Source organism: Pygocentrus nattereri, chromosome 18 (assembly GCF_015220715.1).
Source record: "Pygocentrus nattereri isolate fPygNat1 chromosome 18, fPygNat1.pri, whole genome shotgun sequence".
Lineage (NCBI taxonomy): Eukaryota > Metazoa > Chordata > Actinopteri > Characiformes > Serrasalmidae > Pygocentrus > Pygocentrus nattereri.
In genome coordinates, this window is record NC_051228.1 from 30,065,128 (window position 1) to 30,092,376 (window position 27,249).

The 27,249-nt window shown below is 37.4% G+C and overlaps 1 protein-coding gene across 25 annotated transcripts in view; it reads right to left on the reverse strand.

Annotated features, from left to right (window-relative positions):
• The window catches only part of dlg2 (discs, large homolog 2 (Drosophila)), a 355,760-nt gene that overhangs the window by 304,038 nt on the left and 24,473 nt on the right, over nucleotides 1-27,249 (reverse strand). For 23 of the 25 annotated variants that reach the window (XM_017692671.2, XM_017692676.2, XM_017692665.2 and 20 more), the window contains 2 exons: nucleotides 11,744-11,895; nucleotides 4,884-4,952 (listed from right to left, as the gene is read on the reverse strand). In XM_017692671.2, coding sequence (XP_017548160.1) covers nucleotides 4,884-4,952; nucleotides 11,744-11,895 — 221 coding nt within the window. Of the gene's footprint in view, nucleotides 1-399; nucleotides 470-4,883; nucleotides 4,953-11,743; nucleotides 11,896-17,382; nucleotides 17,452-27,249 lie in introns of those variants that run through there. The other 2 variants (XM_017692661.2, XM_017692667.2) reach the window with 2 other exon arrangements.

Consider the following 27,249-nt stretch of genomic DNA (forward strand, 5'->3'; position numbering starts at 1 on the left):
CGGATGTCTGCTTCCTACCATCACCACTGCAGAGAATTTTCTTCACAAAATGTTTGTAAAATGGCAAATTTTACATTAAACAACTCTGAATGCAGAAATTTTGGAGACAAAAAAATCCCCCTTTAAGTAGTCACATAAAGCCCTTTGAAAACAAGGAAAAGCAAACGTGAATACTGTAGATGTTTACTAAAAAGGACATATTCACCTCACATCACCACAACAGTAACTTTATAAGAAAGAAAAAACATTATAACAGTATTTTTTTTATTCTAATTTTCGACAACTTCTACTTCCATTCATCGTAAAAGGACATAAAGGACAGCTGGTGTTTTTAAAAGTTCTTTTATACATTGTCAGGTGGCCACATCCTGGTCTGTCCCAGCATTTTCAGCATCCTACCTGCTGTCTGGACCTGATGTGTTCGGTCAGTCCCAGCTCCAGCTCATCACAAAACATAACCTTTATCACCGCTTTCATTCCTGCACCCAGCCACACGGAGCCAGCCGCACGACGGCCACTCTACAGACAAGCAAACACATACACGCGGCACACACACGCGCACTAAGCTGTTCAGCAGATGGATCTGGAAGCCGCTTTAAGTGATCACATTATGAAGGCAGACAGTTTTAACTTCCTTCAGACCACATTTCCCACAGGACAGTGACACAACACATGCGTTTTCTTTTTTTTCCCTGAAGCTCACACTGGATGGGCTTAATGAAAAAAATGATAAACCCTAGCATATCTCCACTACTTTCTATTATATATATATATATATATGCTGTTTAATATGCCAAACTGTTTTTTAAATAGTTTGTTTTTTGCCTATTTAAATAACGTGACTGCTATATAGAAAAAGAGGCAACTAGTTATTTAGGACAATGAGTTGTTCAAATACAGTAAGACTGCACACATCTGCCACAAGCTATTTACACCATAAAACTGCGACAAAGATCAGCCAATAAATTGTTGTGTTTGGAGACATAATCTGCCAATTCTGATCTTGGCCGATTCTATTTTTGCACCTTATCTAAAATAGGACAAAAGTATGTTGCATTATTAGAACAGTTCATTAGCATTGCTATTATTGAAGCCTGATTTTTGTCTGCAATTTTGTCTATTTAACTAGTGTGGTGTAAACTTCCATAAGACATGATCAGTAATAATGACACAGTATCAAATCTATGGGCTGAGGGTAAAATATTCATCAATCAGAATGTCTTCAATCCAGAGATAAAAAAGGCTGAAAAAAAGAACAGAAACCAATATTCAGCTGTACAGAGCCCTTAGAAGACAACAGTTGTCACTGTCACTGTAATTTTGAAATTTGCACACTACTTTTACATTGCCCAATTATTTGTATGTAATCACATATATGTACTTATTTATATGTAATTGTTTAGTTTTTTAATAATTTATATTTGATTTACATCCTGCATTGATAGATTTGAATGCAAAAATGTAAAAGATGTAGTGTATTACACACAAAACAATAACTTCACCAAATTCAAATCATACAGACGTATCACCTACTTATAAACACACCTGAAAGTTTAGAATTTATTATCTGAAAATAATTTCTTTCCTTGTTTCAACAAGCTGTGAGTTAACAAGGTGCAATTTAAAGTAATTCATATCAAATTAAGACCTGCTTTTGTTATTGCTGGCAATAGACAATAAAACAGCCTTACTTATACTAGGAGTGCTCTTCTACTGAAAGCTAGTTGTACATAGGATGCTTCACACTAAACACAACAGCACACAGCTGGACACTTCACCAGCATTCATGCAGGTGTGAAAGAGACACCTGGCACCATAAAGTCTTGATCTAAAATGTATGTGTGTTTAGGAAAAAACAAACCTGAAACGGCAATGCCAAGTTATGAATACTGTAGTTACAGCTACTGGCACTGCTTCAGGTCAGTATTACAGGGTGTTTGGTTGCAGTTCAGGTACAATGTGTTTGGCTTGCTACCTGACCAAGACATACCCATAACAGGTGGATGTAGAACAAGTGAAGGACTTGAACTACCACAATTAAGAAAGAATTAAGCAGATCAGTCTGAAAAAGGCATAAAACAGTACTATAGCATTTCAAGGCAGCTGGCCACTGCAATGGATTCTGGTTCCAGAAAAGAGAGAGAGAGAGTGAGAGAGAGAAGATTAGTTACACTTATTAGTTCCACAATGGAGAATTTTTACCCCTGTATTTTAACCCATCCATGCAATGAAACACCCACATACACACTAGTGAATGCACATACACTAGAGGGCAGTGAGCACACTTGCCCGGAGTGGTGGGCAGTCCTATCCACTGAGCCCAGGAGTAGCTGGGGGTTAGATGCCTTGCTCAAGGGCACTACAGTCATGAACTGTTGGCTCAGGGGATCAAACCAGTCACAAGGCTGGCTCCCTAACCTCCAGCCCATTACTGTCCACAGTCCACTTGAATGATGAAGAGGAAAGGCCATCTCTGAGCCATGACCTCAACATCACTGAATGTGAGACTACTTGCAGAAAACATTGGAGGTGTGGAAAAGTAGCAGCTTTCTTTGAAAGACTGAAATCAAGTCTCCTGAAAGGAATGGAAGCTGTAGTAAAAGCAAAAGGTGGACACATTAAACACTAAAAAATTATATTTAATCGTTTAGGCTTCTGGGTAATTTTCTTTTATGTCAGTGTTTTCATCCTTTTTTCATTTTACTTAATGGTCGTTTTTACTCTAAATGAAACAAACAAAAGATGGCCTCTGACTTTTGCACAGTACTGTATGTGTGTATGCATGTATGTATGTTGTATATGTATGTGCATGTGTGTCTGTGAGTATTTGTATGTCCACGTATGTGTGTCTGCTGCATTGTGTGAGCAGTGAAGGCATCAGTGTTCTGTGTGGGCGAGAGGTGGCAATTACTGCAGATCCGCACGCCTCCCAATAAGGAGTCGAACTACAGAGAAGAATCCAAAAACCAACCACACACACACACACACGCACGCACTCAAGACACACACAACATACATATGCACACACGAGTGCACACAAAGCTCAATCCTCAATCATTAGAAACAGGCTAATAGCATACAGGGCAGCCTCCCAACCAGAGGCATCAGTCACACTGCTGGGCTTTGAGTCAGTACGAGCCAGTTTCTTAGGATCCACACAGTGCATCAGCTCACTAATTACAACCCATTCTCTCTCACACACACAAAATGTAGCACTCTCATGTTGTCTCTACAAAAAAAGGCTCTGTCTTTCACAGTAGCATGTACATTAGCATATTATGTTATGTCATAACTCCATTATGTCTACATTCATCACAATTTAACACTTTTCAACACTTCAGAACAAACCATCTTTCTGCAAAAAGGACAAAATAAGCTATGTATATATTTATAAGAAAAACACGTGCCCATGCCTGTGGCATGACAGCAATTAAAGCATTCATTTCATAATCCTCAGTGCAAAAACATGTTCCGCCCACACCTGTAAGACACGAGATAAATAACTAGCTGTTAGAGCAGAGGCAGATGTTTAAATGAGACAAAATGCTCCTCTAAATCTGGAGCACTTGTTTGTGCCTCTGCACACTCCACAGGCCTGCTGCTGATGACATGCTGTTTAGTGTTCAGTAATTAACAGAGCTCAGTGTGAGTATGTGTATTAATCTATGTGAGAGAGAAAGAGAGGGAAAAAGAAAAAAGAAAGAAAGAAAAAATATGGAAAATAAAAAACACCTGGGCTTCTTCTGAACTTTTTCAGGTAATGTTTATTTAACTTTTCTGTTAAGTAAGAAAAATACCTACATGTAATTTGTTACAATACCCTGCAAAAATCTCTCATATTACTTTTTTCTTTAATTACCGAACAAAATCTGTCATGTTCAAGGCACTGTTATGTTATTTTTGTGTAGCAGGGTTAAAATAAAGGGTTTGTAAAACTACTCATACACTCACATGAAAATCTTTTGGTTCAAAGGTGGTAAAAAGCTGAAGATTTTGAGTGTTCATGATTGCTGATATCACAAGGATATAAAATGCATGGGAATGGCATTATTCCCACATAAGTACTTGTGTCAGTTGATACCTTTTTTTAATTGTAGTTTTTACAAAAAGAAGCAAAACAGATACACAACCATTTAACAGCTATATACTGTGCTATATAAAGTTACTGAAAGCAAAAAAAAATTAATATGCTCATATATTAAAACCCTCTGAAAAAGCTAGAAATTCCCAAATCTTTGATGTAATTTACTTATAAACCGACCCACTGTCATCTTTTACCAATGTATTTCAAGTCAATGCATTTTCTGATCTTTTTCTAAGCAGAGAAGTATGTATTTCAATCACTGTCCACAATAATCGACTGTATGTTGCGCATGCAGTACACATGGATTAGATTAAAATGTTATAAAACAGAATATTCCTTTAAATGTTTGATTTCAGTTTTATTACCACACTTAACAGTCTGATCGTGAGGCGAGATTAGACCACATGAGGCGAGATTAGACCACAACCTGGTACAAGAACCCTAAAGAACACCTCCAAACAATAGCAAATATCATATTTCTTCAGTTAACAACAACCAGAAAAAAAGAGAAACCGAAGAAAACAGCATCTGGAGAAAGATCGCCGCCCGCTTTGCAGAGGCTTTCCCCACTGTAAACACTACAGACTGACAATCTGTTGCTTTCTGCTCTGGAAAAGGAGGTGTGAAGCATTCTACATATACACCAGCAATCATGTGTCTATGTGTTGTGCATATATTAGGCTGGATGTAGGATGTAGTAGCCTCCATTCTAGCATTAGTGTGGCTGTGTGTGGGGAGTCTGTGTAGACCTGTATGCTGCTCATGTAGGCCTCACTGTATGCCCAGAAAGAATACTCACCTCTGCATTTGTGTTGCTCTCTGGTGCTGATTCCTCCACACTCAGCTCCACGTGGCTCTTCTCCATCACCTGCACATGTGAAAAACATATTCATACATCCTATAGTCTTTCAACTTTTTAACAGTTCTATTTTTTTTTTCTTTTTAGTCTGTTCTCAGTAGGCACTAGACCAGACAGACAACAGTATATCTGGGAGCATCAAAGAAATAGTAAATCCAATTTACATAAAAGTGTGCTGCATAGTAAGAAACAGCAGTAGTAGCAATCTTGAATTTTTTTTCTGCATATTTGTCCATTTTTATAAATAACTGCCTGTCGTACAGTATCAAAAATCACATAAATAAGTTTATTTGAGATGCAGAGCTCAGTGTTTTTTTTACTTATTCCCAAATGAACTTGACTGCTAACATCACATCCTTCTGGAAATCACACTCCAGCCACATGAACTGTTTCTTCTCCTTGATTCTGAACAGCATAATTTGTCTTTCTTTTGTAATTGGCATCATTATCTGACTCCTTTTTATTGTCAGCGGTCCCACTGGCAATAAAGCCACATTTTAATTGCCCAGACATTGCAGCAGGCTATGATTATTTGTGAATGAATGAAAACACACCTACTCTGGTAGTTTGTTTAAGGTTGGGAAAAAACAATTCTCAGGCTACAGGCTCTGCATGTTTAGTGGCTAAAATGTGAAATGTTGTAGCCAGGGACACCATGCAATAGACAGCAGCCCTATTCAGACAGAATCATTTTTCCATGAGGAAGAGAGGTAATGCCAGTTTACCACAGGAAGCCAGTAATGTTTATGGCCCATTACGATATAAATGGCATAGATGTGAGTGAAATTAGCATATCATTAGCATCACTATTAGTTTGGGAATTAACAGCAAACAGTCAACTTTACCGCATAAAATAAGTTTTTTCTGTAATAAGTTATACCTATCGGCTTGATTTTAGGGACAAAGAACAAAAGTGCCTCTTTGCCTTCACACTTAAGAAAACACTTTTCTATAGGATGTGATATTGGTAAAAATGCTACATTGTTTCACATGGGATTAATAGAATTTGAGGTTATTCTACTGCTCATTTTACAGGAGGTAAAAGGCTCTGCAATCTTTACAGAAGTGGGAGTGTGCAGTCAGTAAAAATGACTGACATGGAGCATTCGGATACACTCACCAGCTACTTTATTAGGTACAATTGCTTGTTAACACAAATAGCTAATTAGCCAATCACATGGCTGAACTCAATGCATTTAGGCATGTAGAGGTGGTCAAGACAACTTGCTGAAGTGCAAACCGAGTACCAACCATCTCTAGGGTCTAAAAAAGAAAATATCCCATGAGCAGCAGTTGTGTGGACAAAAATGCCTTGTTGATGTGAGAGGTCAGAGGACAATTGGCAGACTGGTTCGAGATGATAGAAAGTCAACAGGAACTCAAATAACCAACCCACATCTCTGAGGAATGTTTCCAACACCTTGTTGAAAGTCTGCCATGAAGAATTAAGGCAGTTCTGAAGGCAAAAGGGGGTCTAACCTTTTACTAGTAAGGTGTACCTAAAAAAGTGGCCAGTGTGTGTAGTTTGTACTATGCTATCTGCCAGGATATAAGCTTTTCTATTCTTGTCAGCAGTATTAGCCTCATAGTCTTAGTGCAAAACTGAAGTAAACTTGAGACCCAGACTTGCCTGGGTTGCTTACCTTTTAGGCTTAGGGAGAAACATGAAAATATCTGACAGGCATAAAAATGAATGAACAGACCATGGCCAGCATATGCTGGCACTGCAATGTGACTCTAAAATTACATGGTAGAACACAGTTTTACATTGTTAAGAAGTGTTTTCACCAAAATGCACCAATTAAGAAGTTATTATTAAAGGAAGAGTTTTGCAAAAAAATTACATTTATTATTTTCCTATCACATTACACTAAACAAATCACATTTGGCATTCAAAGATTCTCTAGTCATATCATTTTGAACATGAAATAAGAATAAATGTAGCCAAGGAATACAAACTTCAAGCCCAGCAATTAGCATACAACAAACTGCGTGCCTAAACCATCACAAACTTCTTAAACTACATTTAGTGGTTAATTAATACAACATTCTCCATAGCAAATTCTCGTCATTCATTTCTGCATTCTGCTCTCTGCATTCCCTTCTATTCAACTCAGTTCAACCCAACTGTCTTTGATAAAATCATTTACTTACAGTATCTCTAAAGGAACATCAAACTGACAGCTAGGAAACACATTATGGGTCTACAGGGAGTAATATACTCCAAGTAATATGTCCAAAACATGAGACAACAAATATTTTGCTTCATGTATGCTCAGTAATGACATGTTGTGATATGATTTCTACAGAATGAAACAGAATTCAACATCTGAAAGATTAGTGCTCATAAACATTCATAACGCAATAAACTGCACTTATGGAGCACAGATATATACAGTCATGCTTTTCTGGTAAGGCCAGACAGCTTCTCGCTTGCTCTAACACACTCACACGCTTCTTACATAACATGAGAAGTGATAGCAAGGCATTCTAGCACATATTCGCACATACAAGTGACTGATTGACTGAAGGGTCCCTTCAGATCTCTGAGGCCAGAAGAAGAGAAAAGAGGAGAGAAGAAAGACTCTTCACTGGACTGGCAATCAATGTACCTGTCCAGGTGACCCCATTCCAGGCCATCTCTCAGCACTGATCTTCTGCTGAGCCACGGTTACTAAACTCATTTGTTTGCCACTTTGGTCCCTGGGCTATTTTTACCCAGCATGCATGGCCTGGTTAATACAGAACAGACATGCAGCCTGGGAGACTGACCTCTATCAAAACACTGCTATTATATTCCAGTGACAGAATGACAGGAGTAAGAATAACGCTTCTTTTTTACAATCAAAGAAGCAACTTTAGCAATTAGTTGAAGCATGGGCTATGGAACAGGCCATGGCAGAACTTTCATGGATTTGTATAAAATCCATGTCTATCCCACCCACACATTATTGGTAGAAATATATTATCCTACCCATTCTAATGCATGAAAAGCGAGACAGCAAATGACAGGTGACGCTGGGCTGCTGCGCAAAAATGTCTGCTTTTTATTCATTTGCAGACTTACGCATTTGTAAACTTTAGGGCTGGCTTGAACAGCTCTTTACTTTTTGTGAATACTCATTGGTGTTTCAGAACAAGCACTCAAATATTATTTCTCAATAACTACTCTCTAAAACTATAATATCACTGTATAATTAACCACAATTACTCAATTAACAATAGTGTCGTAATTTGTTTTAAAAATTATTTAATCACATTTTTCCAGTTTTTCAATTTGTAACAATGAGTTTTAGCCATATTTTCTTTTTTCTTGATGGATGTCCCAAAGAGGCCATGATCAGATATGAGATAATGTTATGTCAGATAAGCAGACAGATGAGTCTGACTGGACTTTTGCTTATTGAGAGATGTTACATTGTGAGTGAACTTTGAAAGGTGAATATAAATCTAGCTCAGGATTGACAAATCTGTGAGTTATTTCAGTTTAATTCTTAATTCATATACATTTACAGCCATTCATATTTCATAGGAAACAAAATAGACTATCTAGTGTACTATCTTTGCTAATCTCCATCTCTCAGTTCTGCAGTGGTCCAGTTCTAGAAGTTTGTGTTGGATAGAGAAAGAGTAGTGCACCACACTGGGCCTTTTAATATCATCAATCAGTGCATTTTAAGTTGACTGTGGTGGCCATGAAAGGGTTTACTTTAGGTCATTGTGCTCTACAGTTTTAAAGCATAGCATACCAATGGGTACTTTCATTAAGATATCACTGTATAGTCCTCTGACAGATAATGTAAGAGTGCCAGAGTGAAGTGTGTGCACACAGAGCCAGCCCCCCCTAGTGGTTGAAAATAACACATCATTCAACAAACAGTGCCGGTCTTGGCTATATTACATTAAAAAATGCTGATTCTCTTCTCTCCTCTTTTAACCAAGGCCTATAAACTATGTTTGTATAAAAAAAACGGTCACTACACTATTAAAAACTGTTTAGGCAAGACACAGTGTGATGACATAGCCATCAAACACCTGAGTTCATTAAGCACTAAAGATCTAAACAAGCCTAGACAATTGCAAGGAAAGAATCCTGAACACTTTTAACTACATTTAGATAAAGCAGGAAAACATGGCCCATATAAAAGTGGGTCTGATCATGCAATTTTTCAAAGCACTTGTAAACGTTTCAAAACTAGAACTCTCTTTCAGCTCTGATATCCTGTAAAGTAATCAGTGTCCCATAGAAAATTGACAATGTTACAAGATATGATCTTGTGAATAACACAGTTTCATTGTCATTGCCCATGTTAGATGACCCAAGTGTAAAAAATCTGGTCCAGGCCAGTAATTATTCATTATTTTGTGCTCACAATTTAATCACAGTTAATCATATTTTCCATATAAAAAGCAGTAGATTGTGTTGCATTTTATTATATGAGTGGGCAATATGAGATTCATCAGTATGTATTGAATGTATCCAGTAACATTGTGAACACAGGGCTCACATCACCAATGTCTAGTGGGAGAAACAGCAGCTGCCTGTCCTCTGCAACTGTAGCAATATGGCTCTACCATGCCACATTTTGTTGATTTATCCATCGTTTTCTCACTAGAACTGTCCAGTATATCTTTCCCACAGGCATCCTACAATGCCGATGTTATTGATATTACTGGTACTCTATGTCCTTCTGAAAAACAAAATTCACAGCATTGGGGTAGCAGGAAAAAACTTTTATACTTTTAAAAAGAGCCTCTGTTACTCAAGTAAAAGAAGTAAAGAATTACAAGACGTTTTGAATGGACACCTCCGTGAGCTGCTAAATCCTCCTTCTTTCTACTCATTTTTTTCACCTTGCTAGTACAATTCCACCCATTTACCATGTTTATGTGTTATAATATGTTAATCTCAGGTAAAAAGCCACTCTGCTTCTTCCCTATTCCACATGGCTAACCAGCTTTGGGTTCATTAAGTCTCACTCCAACATCAAAATTGACTGCACACGTCAATATATCTGTGCAGACATAAAACATGTTCACTAATTCTCTTAAAACATGTTTACTAATGCTCTTAAGCATTATGTAAGAAAAAGATATTAATGGAAGGAAAATTACATTCATTCATAATTTCAAATAACGGGAAGTTCATACATGAAGGGGTAAAAGTTGGTGTGTAAGGGGGCACTTTCACATGGTAGTTAGTGAGACTAAATTAACTAGTCTTTATTTCCACTCAAGTAAGCATATTGTATTTGGTCCAATTTCTTAGACTAATTAAGAACTTAATTAGGTTACTGTGTAGGCTGCATTCTCAGAAAGTAATACATGAGACAATAAGAGTGTTCTGACAACATGCAATGTTATTTAGCAGTAGTGTCAGGTTTACAGATGGAGCCATTTGTATTCCTCACAAAGCCAGGGCTGTTTCTGTTTTCCTTAATTAGAATGTTGCCTTCCTGCTTTCAGAACATACATCACTGCGGAGGACACACACACACACACGCGGACACAACAAGTCTTGGAATTACCAAAGGTTAAATGTTAAAAACTTTTAATGTGCTACAAGACAGAATACGTAATGGTGGGAAATTGAACAAGAATGTGATGCTACAGTTTGGACGGCAGAGACAGAATCTGCTCCAGGCACCTCTGGGCTGTTTTTCTTCCTCTGGGTCCAGAAGACAAACTCTCAACTGAAAAATCAGACGATACAGCACCATCTTCCCAATCATCCAGCCTCCTTAAAAAAAGCTACAGGCCTCATGGAACCAGGCCACAAAGTAAAAAAAAGAATGTATGTGATAGGGATGAGCACAGGTGCTCAAGCACTCAGTTAACTGTTCCCAGTGCCAGTATTTGAACAATGAAAGCATCACAGGTACTTGCTTTGCTCCATTACAGAAGCCCGAGAAAATATACAGGCCAGCAATTCAGTTAATTCCATTGAGTTTTAACCATGTGTTTTAGATGTATATGTAAGTATGTTATATTGTCCTCTGCTACCATGAAACACAAGTTGTTGAGGACACATGCTGTTAGGGATGGGATTACGAAGGCAAAGGTAGTGTGGCTAGAAACAGAAATAAAAGTAAAAAATGTTCTGCTCTCTGCCTTGACAAACTAACAAGTACAAATCTTCATCCACAGAAGAGAAAAACGTTTGTGTAAAAGATGGCAAGTCAACACCATCTACTGCTACAACAGTTAGCTCTAATGTTACGCTAGCTTATTATCTCATTCAAGGTATCCTCTGTGATCCTCAAAAAAGTAGGCCTACTTTATCATGATGAATACGTTCCAATTTGCTGTCATAGTCCCATTACAAAAAATGTAAGGATGTCCTTGTCCAAACTGATTGCCATATCAGTGTTCCTGGGATTTTGACATGCATTCGCACTTTATTCTTTCCTCATTAATTTCTATTGAACTCCTGATTAAAAGTGTATGTGTAACTCTCAATGCAAGGATTATTTTCCCAACATTTTACACAGTGAACCAGGTATCATCATGACCATATGGCTGAGTCAAGCATTCTCTCCTTGCCACTACTTTGAAGCGATGCAGTGACAGGATTTAGCTGAATTTGTGTAGGCGTATGTGGGCCTGCTGCAGTGATCACAGAGGCGCAGGACGGCAGCCCCACAGGGACTGCCTCCTCACTCACACAAAAAAAACTGCAGTTTGGTCGGTTCATCTGGACAATTCTCTTACTCCTTTACCATATGTGCATATGAGTGTAAAGGCCAGGTCATGTATATAAGTGAGTGAGTATATATGTGTATGTATCTCCTATCTCTCACCTCTGGCTGTGCGCAGGCTGGCTGTGGGTGTGTGGTTGAAGAGTTAGTGGTCGAGTGTTCCCACTGCTCTGCCATGTGGTTCACCTCCTCCAACTTCTGTTCACAGCTCTTCTGAGTGTTCAACAGGGTCACTTCATAAAACTCCTGGATATCTAGAAAAAAGAAAGAAAGTATGTGAGAAATTTGTAAATGCTTATCAAAGACTACTTTTACTCACACATACACAGTAACAATGACAAACTTAAGTCACCACAATGCTCACCTGCGAAACACTTCCTAAAAATTAAGTGATTTGATATTTTGAATTAAATTTATATTGTTTTTGCAAAATAAGTTTCTGTGATAAACACATAGTTAAGGACTGTGACAACAGAACGGAGTGTGACATAACATTGATGGGAACATGGCCTTAGAACAAAGAAGTGCTTTTCTGCACTGGGCTTAAACTGTGCTGTCTCACATGCAGCAAGTATTCACCATTCAGGTAAATGACCAGTTTCACAGTGCACAAATACACTGCTCACAAAATACTCTATTCTCAACTAATGGAGTGTTATGAGAAATGTTATATATATTTGTTTCTGTAGATCTACATAGATAAAAAGGAGAAAACACTATTTTGCACAATAATGAAGGGTGCTTGTATTTATTTTAGAATTTCTTAAAGGAGATATTAATTACACTTATATTTATATAGCAAAAAACCCTGAACATCCACTCTTGGTTACCCTACCTTAATCATAATTTATTATCACATTATCATCGTGATATCCAACAGCTTTACAGAATATCACATTTTATGTCCAAATCATGCAGAACCATTTTATTATTCATCCTGAGCAATTTTAACACAACACTATCTGTCCGTGGTGAGCAGTAACTACTTACATTTACTTCGCTGCATTTAATCAAGTAACATTTGATAGATTTGTACTCGAGTAAATTTGTGTAGAAAAATTAATCTACTATTTACTTGTTACATTTTTGTCTTTAACATTCCTAAATCATTTCTGTTACATTGATGACAGCATCTTTACTGTTTTTTGAAGGGTCATACTGCTGAGGTTTATCATTTCATTTAACATCAAGAGTGCATTAAAAAGAGAACAGCACCTAACTTCAGTTCCTCAGCAGATACATGCTACATGTAGTAAGAAGATTGATTGCAGTTCTGTAAGAAACTCAACACGTAAGTAGTTTTTTGAAATTTCCTGACCAGATCTCTAATTGAACATTTCTTAAATTACAGGCTGCTGTTTTGCTTGACCAATAAGAAAGTTAAGCTTTAACATGTGTTGTGTCCAGATTGTATCTGGATAAACTTTGGCCATATTCCACTTACACTGTTCACTAAAATCCATCCCCAGTGTGGCCTGATGAAATCCGATTGTGCTCTTCCCACATAATTAAAATGCATTCTGTTTATACTTGTGTTAAATGAGGCATGAGGCTCTGTCTCTGATCACCTGTGAATGTAGTTTAAGTAATCTAACTCATTCACAATGTATTCTGGGGTGTTTACTCAGTACTTTTCATGTGGGCAAGTCAAATTGGAATGTAATCACCAAAAGCATTAATGCAAGGTGTAAAAAGGCCCTTCGATAATCAACAGTTTCAAAACTAAAAGAAAGCAACGTGTATGCCCATACTTTACAAAAAAAAAAAAAAAAAAAAATATAAAGAAGAGAGAGAGAATGAGTGCACGAGCATGTGAGGGACACACTGTTACTTCTTGCTCCAGTTTTCACACTGCACACTGCTGTAAACGGACTTTCAGATTAACACACAAAATAATCCCCTCGCCGGCAACACACCAAATTAAATGCAGTCAATTTATTAGATTGATTTGTTGGTGTCTAAAAAAAAAAAAAAACATTTCTGGTATTTGGTGGGGGGAGGGAAGAGAGGCCTGGAGATAGGAGATTTAGCCAAAGCAGAGCAGCAGATTAATTTGAGCACTTCTGTCAGACGTGTGATTAGAAATACATTTCCAGCAAGCTCAGCTGAGCACTTTCAACTAACCACACTGACAGTCAGGGAATATAAGCTGCAATACATGCTCCTAACACTGTGTCCCCGAAAGTCACAAGATCTTTTATATTACAGTACTGTGTAAAAATAGGAGACCACCCTTCACATTTAATTTCCAGTCAGTGAAAATAGAGAACAAGATATTCATTTTTCACTATGAAGAAAAAAGCTGAAAAATTACACAAAAGCATCAAACTAAATTTTCAGTGTTTAGTGTGTCCACACTTTGTCTTTATCACAACTTCTATTGTTTTCTGGGGACTTATTTTCAGTTGTTCAAAGATATCTGCAGAGATATTTTTCCACACTTTCTTAGAAGTTGGGTGCATTTTCTATGTTTTTTCTGTGTTTTTTATTATCCAAATGATCCCAAACATATTCAATGACTCTCAGAGAGTCATTCAAACTCACTGTTTATCTCACAGTGACAACCTGGCAGGATAATCTACCAGGTCTTGAATGGATGTTAAGAGTCTCACTTTCTTTTTAATTCTTAACTAAGGTCTTACTGCTAACTGCTAAATTTGTAGCTAAAACCAGTTTTCAGAGAGGACTTTTCACCTGATGCACCAACCAAAGATGTGTCATGTGAAACTAAGGCCTGTCTTTGCTGCCTAATAATGGCTACTAAGTAAGAGTTACTAAGCAAAGCAGTTGTACCTACAGAGTCTGCTTAGACAGCCTAATGGATCTGCATCTTAACAGCTTAAATTTGAAAAGAAAATAACCGTCAACACAAGAGCCAGGGGGGTTGGGGGGGTGTTGCTTATGGGGAGTGTTGAGGGGGGGTGTTATGGGGGGTGTTTCTCTACCTTTTTGAGCTCTGACCATCCAAAGATGTATTTTGGGGTTGGTGATCAACCCACCCTGAAATATACTATGTATGTATAACAAATTAGACCTCAGCTCTGGAAGAACATCTCAGCAGTCTTCTTCTGTTGTAAACATTTGCTGCGTTGCTTGTAGTAGGCAACGGCTTTATTTAACAAAACAAAAACATTTGAGTTCATTTGAGTTTAAAAATCTTTTTTTTATATATATATATTTTGTAATGTGTAGTTAGCTAATCACGTACCATTGATATTCATAATTATAGCAAAGTTAGCCCAGAAAGTTACAACCAGGTGCAAGATCTGTTGGTGCAATGCTTCTTTTATCTACAGTAAGCTAGAGGGCACAATGTTACTTGCTGCTTGTCTGACAGGTTGCGCTGACAAGTGCCTGGGTGTCCAAAAAGTGCACAAATCACCACTCTAACTCAGCAGCTCCTAACAGCAAGAACACCCTTAACTTTGGCAGGATATGAGTCAGGAAAACTCAGCCATCACCCAGGGAGAGATGGAAATGGAACAGAAAGTTTTTTTTTACCATTCAGAAATGCAGCCACCTCGTTTAGTTCATTACATTGGAGTGCTACATCTGGCACTTCTACATCACTTTAAGTTTGTTAGATAACAGCAAGTTACAACCACGTTTGCAAACTGCAGATAATCTTTTTTTCCCCAGATTTTCTGCATTGGAAATTTTTTTTTTTCAAATTAACAGCCCTGAAGTGAGAAATGAGATAGGGAACATTTATAACATCAGTATCACTGCCTCTGCGGACCATCCAGCCATAATGCTACCAAGAACGACGTTCAGCAGAACCTAGATCTATATTTGAGCAAGACAGCAGGCCCACACATGGACCATCTGGAAAGCAATGTTCTACAGCGTGAACACAGATGTAGAAAGTGACAGTTATATTAAGCCACAAATCATGGTGTGTAGAAGTCACCCAGCTTTAAATCCATGCTCCATATGTCATGCTTCCTGTAAAGCCCGACTTTACACAAGCAAGGTTTTCAATGTGTTGGCAGAAGTTCATAATCTGTGATTTGGATAGCGAGTAATTTCAGAACTATATCAGTCTGTCTTTTCAGTTTCAGTTGTAGAAATATGACACTACACTACAATGCAATACACTGTGCTGTTCTACTCCTGTAAAATATTAACGTCACAGCACACTGACCCATCAAGCTCCAATATTCTAATTAGCAATGCACCAAAATTACAGCCAAAATTTTTGACCAAAAATGATCAAAAGTGGTTTCAGTTTTAGTCAAAAGACAGAAATGGGGGGTCCTGAGTGGCACAACCGTTTAAGCGTTGGTCCTATCAGGAGGTTGCGAGTTCTATCCCTGGTGATGCTACAGCCATCCATAGCCGGGAGTCCAAGAGAGCACAATTGGCCTCGCTCTCTCTGGGTGGGTATGATGGCCCCCCTTCCCCTTTTCATTTAAGCACAGAACTAAAACACAAAAACAAAACACAGAACTTCTACTGATCGCAGTTGTTTTAAAAGAATCAGACAATAAGCATAAGTAAAATGTACCAGGGTGAGTAGAATAGGACTCTACAGAACAGTGTGAATGGATGAGAACACACTTGAAGTTTGTGAATGGTGGAGAGTATTCTAGACCATTCTGAAGGGAGAGGAACATTCTAGAACAGTGTAAATGGAAGAGAGCAATGTAGATTACAGTTTCTCAGCAATCACATGCAGATATGGTACAGCAACCAAACATCTGGGTTTGCCTATTTGATAACTTTTGTATCAGTTTGTTTCGGCCTTTAAGAACACAACAGTGAAAGCCTGATGCAACACTGTTAAAGATTAAAGGTTTTTGTCAAATCAAAGCACACATAAAACTCATCTTAAATGTTTAAGACTTTTTAAAAATGTGACTGTGATATCAGTACTGCAAAGGTCAGTACTCCAAACAATATATTGTGCAGCTCAACCATAATGTAATATGAAAAGCCTGGGATCTTAGTCATCACTTTCAGGTTTGACACTGCCATTGGACTGGTATGAATGAATTTCAAACCTAGGATTCACTGAGCCTTTAGAATAGACCTACAAAAAAGGAAAAAAAAAAAAAAAAAAAGACAAAAAGGATACAAGCTCTACAAGAAACAACATTACCATGTTTCATAAAATCAAGGCATTAGAAATGCATGAGGGCTTTGTTTTGTTCTCATGAGAGTGAAGCTGCTCGGAGGTCAGAACCATATTGCAGTTGCAGGAGAATAAAGCAGCCATTCTGCTTTCAACAATATAAGCATGTCTGCAGCCAGGAGCCTGAGCCATCGCAGACAGAAAGACAGAGTTTTCATTTGCATTTAAATGCAGCCTAATGACATCCATCTAGCAGCTTTTTGCCCACAATTGGCTGGCTGGTCCAAACGCTCAGCATGCTGAATGTGCTTCAAATATCAACAGCGAGGAGTAAACACATGGGTATCACCGTCCACTCAAGACTCAGAGGAAACTTTAATGTGCTAAATGAATAAAAGTTCAAGCGCTGTTTACTGGCGATGGACAAACAAACTAGAAGAGACAAGTACCAAATGTGACTACCAAAGACTTCAATTTATGCAAATCCTCCACCAGAGAGACATGGGAGATACAATGGTTGTTAAAAAAAATCGAGCACAGCTCTTTACAACGAGTACCGAATGACAAAAGTTCTAGCACCATAATAAGCCACCCTCTGACTCTGGTTACAACATTTCTCCATGACAGACAAAGTTAAAAATGTGGAAATAATTTCTACTCAACTTACAGTGCAGTAAAACTCCTCTGGTCTCCATGGACATGTTGAGTGGAGTGTGCTCACTGAAGCAGCACAATTCTGTGTATGTATGTGTGTGTGTGCACCAGATGCCTGAGCTAGCATGTGAGCAGCCTGCTCTTAATCCTCCCAGAGGCCTCCTGTTCCCTACAATTCAGACAATGACCTTACACCCCACATGAATACACACACACACAGCATTGCACTGATCTTCAGTTCAGATGCTCCATCTGCTGATGTACCTAATATGATTAGAATGGTGAAGATCACAACTGGGCCTTAAACAGGGCTTAAAATGCGACTGACTTTTCACATTCGGGTTTGGACACCGTATCTCAAAGATTTCATACTGTTTATGGAAATAATGGACATTGTGTTCTCTGGGCCAAAAATAAAAGACCATCCAGATTGTTACCAGTGTAAAATTCAAAAGCCAGGGTTTATCATGGTATGACATGATATCACAGATTTGCAAGAACCATTAACGCTGCTAGACATACACATATTGGAGTGGCGTATATTGTCTTTTAGATGCTGTCTTTTTCAGGATCATCCAAGTTTATTTTAATGTGAGAACACCAACAAATATCATAATACAATGGTTGCATAATCTGAAAATGCAGGTGCTAGACTGGCCTGCCTGCCTTGTATTGAAAATGTGTGCTGTATTATGAAGTGCGAAATACTTCGCCAAATGGCCCATGTGATTGTGCAGCTGAAGACTTGGTTAACTGAAGAATGGCAAAAAATTATGCTTTCAAAATTGGATTGGTTTGTATCTTCATTCCCAAAACAACAAATAAGTGTTGTTAAAAGAAAGGCGATGCAACCCAATGTAACAAACTTGGTCCTGTACCAACTTTTTTGGAACATGTTGCAAGCATATACTATTTTTACAAAAAAAACCATCGAGGTAAAACATCAAATATTGTGCACTGTACTGTTGTACTGTTTTTAATTTAATACATTTCAAACAAGTTTAATAAGCACTGCTTCCTGTTTTTATGAGCATTTCACATACTGTCCCAATGTTTATGGAATGGGGTTTGTATAATAGTTGAAACTTTATGAAATAAAAGAACAGAAACATGCAATTCAGTAAAAGTTGAGATTATAGTACACTTTAATTTTTAATGTGTCAATGGCACTGTCATAAACCATCATCTGAGAGTTTGTGGCCACTTACCTCAGCCTTATACCTTTTTTAACTGAAGATGTGAAGTCCTAAAATGTACACAGTACTATATAAAGGGCTTTTTTTAAGCATGATTGCCAGTGCAGCTCAGCAGCCTGATTTCTACAACAATATCATCTTTGTTAGGTACAAAAAAGTGGTATTCATGTCGAACAACAAGTCACCCAACATGTTTAAAAGTTTGATTATGTTCATGTGTGGGAATAATAGTGTCTAGGGTTTGCTACAGTTTACCAGATATACATCAATAATTAATAAATAAGCAGCACCTTTAAAAAAACAGTTTTACCATCATTGGTGGTTGGCAGTTACTCAATTAACCATCACCAGCTATGTAAGTATAGGTTATGATTAAGCTTGGTTTTTAATCAATGATCTAATGATGGCTCTTGTTGCTAGATAAATTAAATTCACATAAAATAAGCCAAGTTAACAGGCGCTTTTAGGAATGTGGAGCTTTATTTTGTCTCTGGTTCATTGTGGTCAGGCTCAGACAGACTTTTCCCATCAGGTTTGGATTCTATACCTGCTGTGGGCCATTTCAGGTCAAGTTTCAGAAACAATATTCTCTCACTACACTTTTTTGGGCCAACATTTCAGGCCTCATTACAGCTCATTCCAGTTTTCTCTTTCTGTATCTGATATGTATGAAACCATGCAAGCAGTACTGATTATTTTGAAAGTTCCCCTCTCTTTTTACCTGCCTAGGAGTGCTTTCAAATGTGCATGACTAATCAGATGTGTGTGTATGTGTGTGGCAGGGGGCTGGTAATGGACTGTGAATGTATTGCAAGTGACAATCGGGCGAAAAACCTTTACACACTCTTCCCCTTAACCTGTATTCAATCAGCCAAGACATGCTTAGTGTCTACAATTTGCTTCTTCAGTTTTGCAGTGGAGCTATGGGGCTAATTTAGCTAAAGGTAATACAATTATATACAACAGCATTTAGCATCATGCAAACTGTATGTCAGGCCAAGTCATAATTTCAGTCATGCTCCATAATTTCACAAGGACTTTATGTGGTTTCTGACACTGTATGATATACCATTATCTATAAAAATGGACACAAGCACAAAAAAAATGCAGGCATCAAGTACCTGCTCATACTATAGCTATGCACTGTACCTTTGTCTACAGTCATCCAGAGAACACATAAGCACGTCTAAGTTTTGCGTTTTAGGCATGTAGTTTGCACAATGCTAGTACAAGCAGAGTCCTTATAGGAAAGTCTGTCCACTCTGAGGCAAATTTGGTAACTCTCTAAGGAAGTTACTTTCAGTGACTTGAGATCAGGCTACTGTCTACTATCTGCAAATGAGTGCCCGATTAATGCTTCAAAACATATTTGAAATCACTTGTAAAACCTGACAAAAACTGAATAAATTGTTTGTGGTGTTTGGCTCAAATAACCCACTCTTTTTTCTTTGATAATATCACTGGCAAAAGCTTCCATTTCTAGCTACATTAGCTTCATAGCTCAAGCATAAAACAAAAGAAGCAAACTATGGACATAAAACATATCTTGACTGAACAATTACATTCACGTTAAAAAGAAAACTATGTAAATGAGACTTTTCCCAAATAATCCCTTTCAGGCATCAGAGCTAAGCCTGATATCTGCACTTCCCCAAATACTTTAACCAACCATCATATAGCAGTTTAACCAGCTTTCATCAGTGCAACCCACAGCACCTGGCACCAATTTACCCAGCCTCTATTACTGCAACCCACAGGTCTTCGCACTATTTTTTTTTTTTAGATTTACTTTTAATTAAGTTTAAATTTGAAAACAGGTATAACATACAAAGGGAAAAAGGGGGGGCAGAGAGTATTTCCAAAAAAACAAAAACCTTGAGTAATACTCGATATCCAGACCCACAGACTTGATAACTGATATCCAGACCCACATGTTGTGCTCCTGCATCCAGATAAGACAAATACTTTCTCCATTGGGAGTGGAACATCTCCAAATTTTTCTGAAGCCAGAACGATAGATTTTCCAGTGCAGCCAAGCTGCCCATTTCTTCATACCAGTGAGAGGTATGAAGAAGCCCTCCACTCTCTAATAATCTCTAACAAAAGTCCAGTCAGCCTCAGAAGGCTTCAAATCTGACAAAGCAGATGGCTCCCCCAAGATACACAATCCAGGTGAGAACTGAATGTGTTTGCCCAGAATTCTCTCAATATAGTATTGGATGTCAGACCAGAAAACCTGTATATTAGGGCATTCCCACATCATGTGTATCAACGTGCGACTTCACACCAAATTAACCAACCTCTATCACTGCAACCCACAGCACCTCACACCAATTAAATCAAGTTCTATTACTCCCAAACCCTGCAGTGATCACTATAAGCAGCCAAGATTACTGAAGCCACAGCCACCTTAATAGAAAAACCTAGAAAGAAGTCTGCACTACAGCATTTGAACCAAAGCAGAGCTTTATTTGGTTCAGACAAACATGGGTCTGAGGACACAATAGATCCTTGTTAGAGTTTACTAACTGACTATAACAAAAACAGGCACCGACCAGAGACAATGAGTTTATGTATGGGGGACAACACTTTAAGCTGCATGAAATCAAGAGGCCGCAGCCGCACAGTGAAAGCAGCCTCAGGGCAGCCCTTTCGTGCCCTGTTTACTGAAACAAGCTGAACCAGGACAGCTGTTCAACAAAAAGCAATTCATGTAATGCTATGTGGCTAAATATGCAGTGCTATTCTCTCAAAAAACATCAGCGATAAACAACTACACATAAAAGCACTCATATTAGTGTCTGGATATTTCCAGACTATTTTTAAGAATTAAATATTCTTCATTCTGGATAATCACAATATCATCTGTTAATGAGCATCACAATATTGGCCTACAGTACTGATATCTCAGAAGGCTTTAATATTTGCAAAGGAGCACCCTAACCAATCACATGACATGTTTGTGTGCTATGATATTATATGGCTAAACATTATATGTCCAGATATTCATTCTAATAAGTGAATTCGACTATGGAACAGTAAAAATGTAGCACCATCCAATACCCTTGGGATGAGTTGGAGTTGTGTTTGTGAGCAAAAACTAATCATCCGACATTAGTACCTGACATCACTAATGCTCTTGTAGCTGAACGCAATCATATCCTCACAGCAATGTTCCAAAATCTAGTGTAAAGCTTTCCCAGAAAAGTGAAAGCTGCTACTGCAGCAAAGGGGGGACAAACTGCCTATTAGTACCCTTGATTTCAGAAGAAACCTCGGAAAAACAGGTGGTGACAAATTTTTGGACATATGTCTTATGAGGAAATATCACAATGGCACAAGTAGCAATCCAACTGTCATACTGAAATTTGATCCATACCATGTAGCCCTGAATAATGTTTTAAGATTAAAATGTACTAATCTACAAATTATTAGTGCATCAAATAGGAACAAAATGAGAACACTAGGTCCAATTGCACTATAATGTATGAGCCCTAAAAGATAAATTATATGTTCAGGAATTTTTATAAGTCTCTTATAAAACAACAGCTTTTGATCATGGGATGTCACCATTTCTTAATAATGCAAACAACAGCTTTTGATCATGGGATGTCACCATTTCTTAATAATACACTTCTACCTTCTATTTCAGATACAGATAAAGAAAGCCTTAATGCTCCCCTTTTCCCTGAAGAGGTCTGAGGCAATTCAGTCCTTATCTTCCGATAAAGCACCTGGACTAGACGGTTTTGCAATCATATTGTAGAAAACATTCTGGACAGAACTCCAGCTTATTTTACTGCCTGTTTCGCAGCACCTGTAAGATCAAGTTTCAAATCAAAAAGACCTGGAAAGTAGCATCAATTTGCTTAATTCTAAAAAAAATAAATAAAAAAATAAAAAAAATAAAGATAAAGATCCTCAGGTTTGCTCATCCTACAAGAACAGATGTCTTCTCAATATGGAATGCAAAATACTTGCTAAAGTTTTAGCAAAAGGACTTTTTTTATTTCATTATTTCCCCTCAAATCATTCATCTTGATCAATGGGGATTTGTCAGAAAGAGATATGAATCTGTTAAATGTAATCAATCTAGTACAGACATAAAAACTGATGACTCATAGTTTCATTACATGCTGAAAAGGCATTCAAACAAGCGGAATGGGCTTTCCTGTTTGCTGTTCTCAAAAAGTTTGATTTAGGGAATAACTTTATTAAACTTGTCAGGCATTTATGTGTAGACCCAAAAGCAGCTGTATCTACCAACAGTGTTTTGTCTAAATCTTTTCAAACTGAAAGGGGTGCAAGACAAGGATTCCCCCTCTGACCTCAATCTGGTCATAGAACCCTTAGCTCAGGGAGTTATGATGAACAAAGATCTCTCATGAATTGTGGTGGGAGAAGAACAGCATAAAATATATATCAATATATAATTGATATATATGTCCAAGCCAACCCAAGTAATCCTTGCTCTTTTAGAATGCCTTATTCAATACATCCATCTCTGTGGAAACCATCTCCAAATCACCAGCAATGCCACCAATGATAAAAGCAGTGACGCAATTCATTGTGGTTGCCTTTTTTCATCTTGGCATATTTGTTGGTCCAATATAAGTAAAAGATTGGAAAGATCTTAATAGCAAAAATTATATGCTTCTTACAAGCACCTCTCACAAAACAGAACCTAATAACTGGTATTCTCTCCCCGTTTCATTTTTTGGCAGGATAAATATTTTGAAGACTAAGAGAATATTCTACCATGATTTCTCTACCTGTTTCAATGCATATCATGCTTTTTAAATCTCAAGTTATTTTACAGGTTTCTTTGAAATCACAAAAGGATTAAATCAGCAAATTTTATGAAACCTAGACATAGAAGTATACCTAATTTTCAAATACAGTTAGTCTGCTCAGTTAAAGAATATACTTGGTGTAATAATATTCAGTCTTCTCTTTGTTTACCCTTACCAATTAAGTTCTTGCCATTATACACAATTTCCATGGGCTACGGTGCCTCTCTGACAGCTTTGTGCTCTACACACTATTAACATCTCCCCAAGCTAACTCATCTTAAAATTCCCCCAACTGTCCATAGCCCTGACCTCCCTCATCAGTTGTTGAGCAAAGAACTCTCTAGATGGAATTGCTCAGGAATTGCACAAATATCCTATTTATTTTCAGGCAAAGATTTTAACATTTTTTTTTTCACAGATCTAAGGGCAGTTTGGGTTTTTAAAATCTGAATTCTTTCAATCTCTTTTGAATTCTTGCAAGATATAGAATAGAGTTAACTGAGATTTCTAGAGCCCTGCGATGGACTGGCGACCTGTCCAGGGTGTATCCTGCCTTCCGCCCGAAGACTGCTGGGATAGGCTCCAGCACCCCCCGCAACCCTGACGGAGAAGCGGCTCAGATAATGGATGGATGGATGGATGGAGATTTCTAGATGGGCGTCATGGCTTGAAAGGACTTGTGTCACAAATATACAGTGTCGTGAAAAAGCAAGAAACCAATTTCTTCTATTTTTGCTGTTAACTTTTTGCTAAATGTAAGGAGACTCATGCCCTCCAAAAAGTTCCATATTTGACTCGTCAGTCCAAGAATATTATCTTTAAAGTCTTAGAGGTCGTCTAGATCTAGATCTAGAGGTCATCTAGATCTGTCTGGCAAACGTGAAACGAGCCTTTGTGTACTTTTTGGTCAGCAGTGGTTTGCCCCTTGCAGCTCTCCCATGGATGCCATTTTTACTCAGTGTAGTTACTCAGTTACTCAGTTCTTTAGATTTTTGTGACTTCCTGAATGAGTCATTGATGTGCTCTTGATGAAATTTTGGCAGGCCAGCCACCCCTGGAAAGGTTCACCACTGTTTTTTCTATCTGTGGATAAAGCTCTCAGCTGGGGTTCGCTGGAGTCCCAGTGCATTAGCAATGGCTTTGTAACACTTTCCAGACTAGGAGATTTCACTTTGTTGCATATTTATATTTGAATCTCTATAGAACGTGGCATCATTTGCAGCTTTTTGAGACCTTCTAGCCTACTTCACATTGCCAGACAGGTTCTATTTAGTGACGTTTAGATTTAATAGGTCTGGCACTGATCAGGCCTGGGTGGCTAGTGAAATTAAACACTACAAATCAATTGATTTTGGTTAACTGGTTGATTTGTAGCTAAGGGGGTGTTTCTTTTTTTTTTTTTTTTTTTTTTTTTTTTTTTACACAGGGCCAGGTTGGGCTGAACAGCATTTTCCATCAATAAATGAAATTATAATTAAAAAAAATATATATTGTATATATGTTATGTTTACTTGGGTTACTCAGGTAATATTGAAAGTACTATTATGATCTGAAACATTCAAGTGTGACAAAAATGCAAAAACAGAAGAAATTCAGAAAGGGAAAATACTTTTTCACAGCACTGTATAACTTGTCTGGTAAATGTACATCAACTCTGCCTTATCTGAAGGGTATATGTGAGCAAGATCTGGGAATGAACATAAGTGATGATGATTAGAAAATAATTTGGTAAGGCATACAGCCTAGATTACAGTTGACATCACTTCATGACATTATTCTTTTTATTAATAAATTTAAGCAATTTTTTTAGTCTGCAATGTTTTTGGTTATGTGATCATTTCTTTTCTGGAAGGGGATACATCATGAACTTGAAAAAATACTGAGGGTTCACCAAGCCTTTGCTCCTGCCCTGTTCTGTTAAACTGTGATACAAAATCTGTGCCTCATTATAAAACTGTTGCCTTCATAATATTATCTTAATACCTAAAGAAATATCCTACATGGAGGCATTATCCTAAACCGCATTTTCCTCTTTATTCTATCATGCTCATTGGTAGCTATGAGCATGTATGTCCAAACATAACTGTGTATCTGAACCTAATTTTTTGTCCAACTAAAATGTCAATTATAAAAAAAATAATAATAATAACAGTAAGAGTAAAAGCCTTCATTTTAAGGGGTTGAGGCTGAAACGCCGGCGCTGTGATATGCGTATGGTCTGGTTAGCGTGGTAATCTCCTGTGTTAGTGGAACAGCCAGAGTTTACTCAGGGTCAGCATCACAGAGGTGGGCACAGTGAGAGGATTATTCTGCAGGCAAAGTCGAGACAACAGGATGTAGGCTAGCATGAATGCCAAACTCCTCACCATGTTACAAAAGGCTATTAGCGTGCAATAAGCACTCATCAAGGTTATTCTCACACTAGGGGTTGGTGCTGTGAATGCACAAATATTGAATAAATAATCACTTTATTCTTAATAATAACCATGATCAGGACTTAAATTAGGCTGAAGCGCTTTTAAAATGCATACAATATACACAGTTTACTTCTAAACTAGTATACACTAGTATACTTCTAATAATAATAATAATAATAATAATAATAATAATAATAATAATAATAAATTCATATATACATTTTTAAGCTCTTCAAAGCTTAGAAATTAAACAATAAAGTAATTAGCTACAAGGCTGTGTGCTATAGTGATTTTACCCTAGTTAAGGAATTTTGTTGGCATCAATACAAAAAAGGATGTCTAAAAACGCCTACATTGTGGTAAAGTCATAATTCACTGTATATCACTTTTATAAAACAGCAACACAATATAATAAAATACATCAATATCTGAAAAATAATTCACTTTATTATTGATAATAACTGTAATCAGGGGTTAAACTGGCCTGGAGCCTCATATCTCTGGTTTGTATGATCTGAAAATAAGCTCTACTGTAATTTGATCGAAATGTAGCTGAAAGGTTACCAGTACAATTTTCATGAAATCTATTTAACCATTCCAAGTGTTAACTCACTTAATACATTTGTTAATTATGCTCAACCTTTAAGTAGCCTAGATTATTTGCCATTATTTATTGTGTTATATAAGGTCACCAGGACTAAGATCAAAAACCCCTGTTCTAGACCACTAGTCCCCAAAAAACAAGAGTCAACTGCTCCAAGCATACAGTTAAAATAGACCGGAAGGTTCTTATCAGATGGGTGGCATCATTTAGTGTGTTTTGCTAATTTAAAGGCTTCATCTTTGTCAAAAAATACCATTTTCATATCAGAAATATTAAATTCAGCCAAGCAATAAGCTGAAGCCATTAAGACAGAAACAGACAGGCTCTATTACATTTTCATATCACAGCTAAGAACGCTTACATAAACCATTTTGTTCCCAGATTGTTGACACATTTGATAAAATAAGGCTTCCCCACCTCTAAAATCCCAATTTAACCCCTTATCGTAATAAATACCCACATTACAATTACAAGCAACTTTGATAATGATCAAAGATTATTCCATGTAGTTTTATTGTAGATTATTCCATGAACATTTCAAGTGTTTTTAATAACTTGGCTCATTAAAGCAGAATTCAGCTGGTGTATGTACTGTATTTAACTATGGCTCAAATGTGGCTCAGCCAATCAGATTTTAGAACTGGAACTGTCCATTTTATAACTATTCTTTATAACCATACAAAATTAAATACAGTTTGTAACTGAATATTTATTTTGCAGATGCTATGCATATTCTGGTATATCCTTAATATTCCCTTAAAGGCATTGCTTTATAGTTTGCACCATTTTTTTTTAATTGCTATATTTACAGAGAACAAAAAAAAGGAGAAAGAAGAAGGCAGACCTGCATGTCCATAATTCACTACTGTT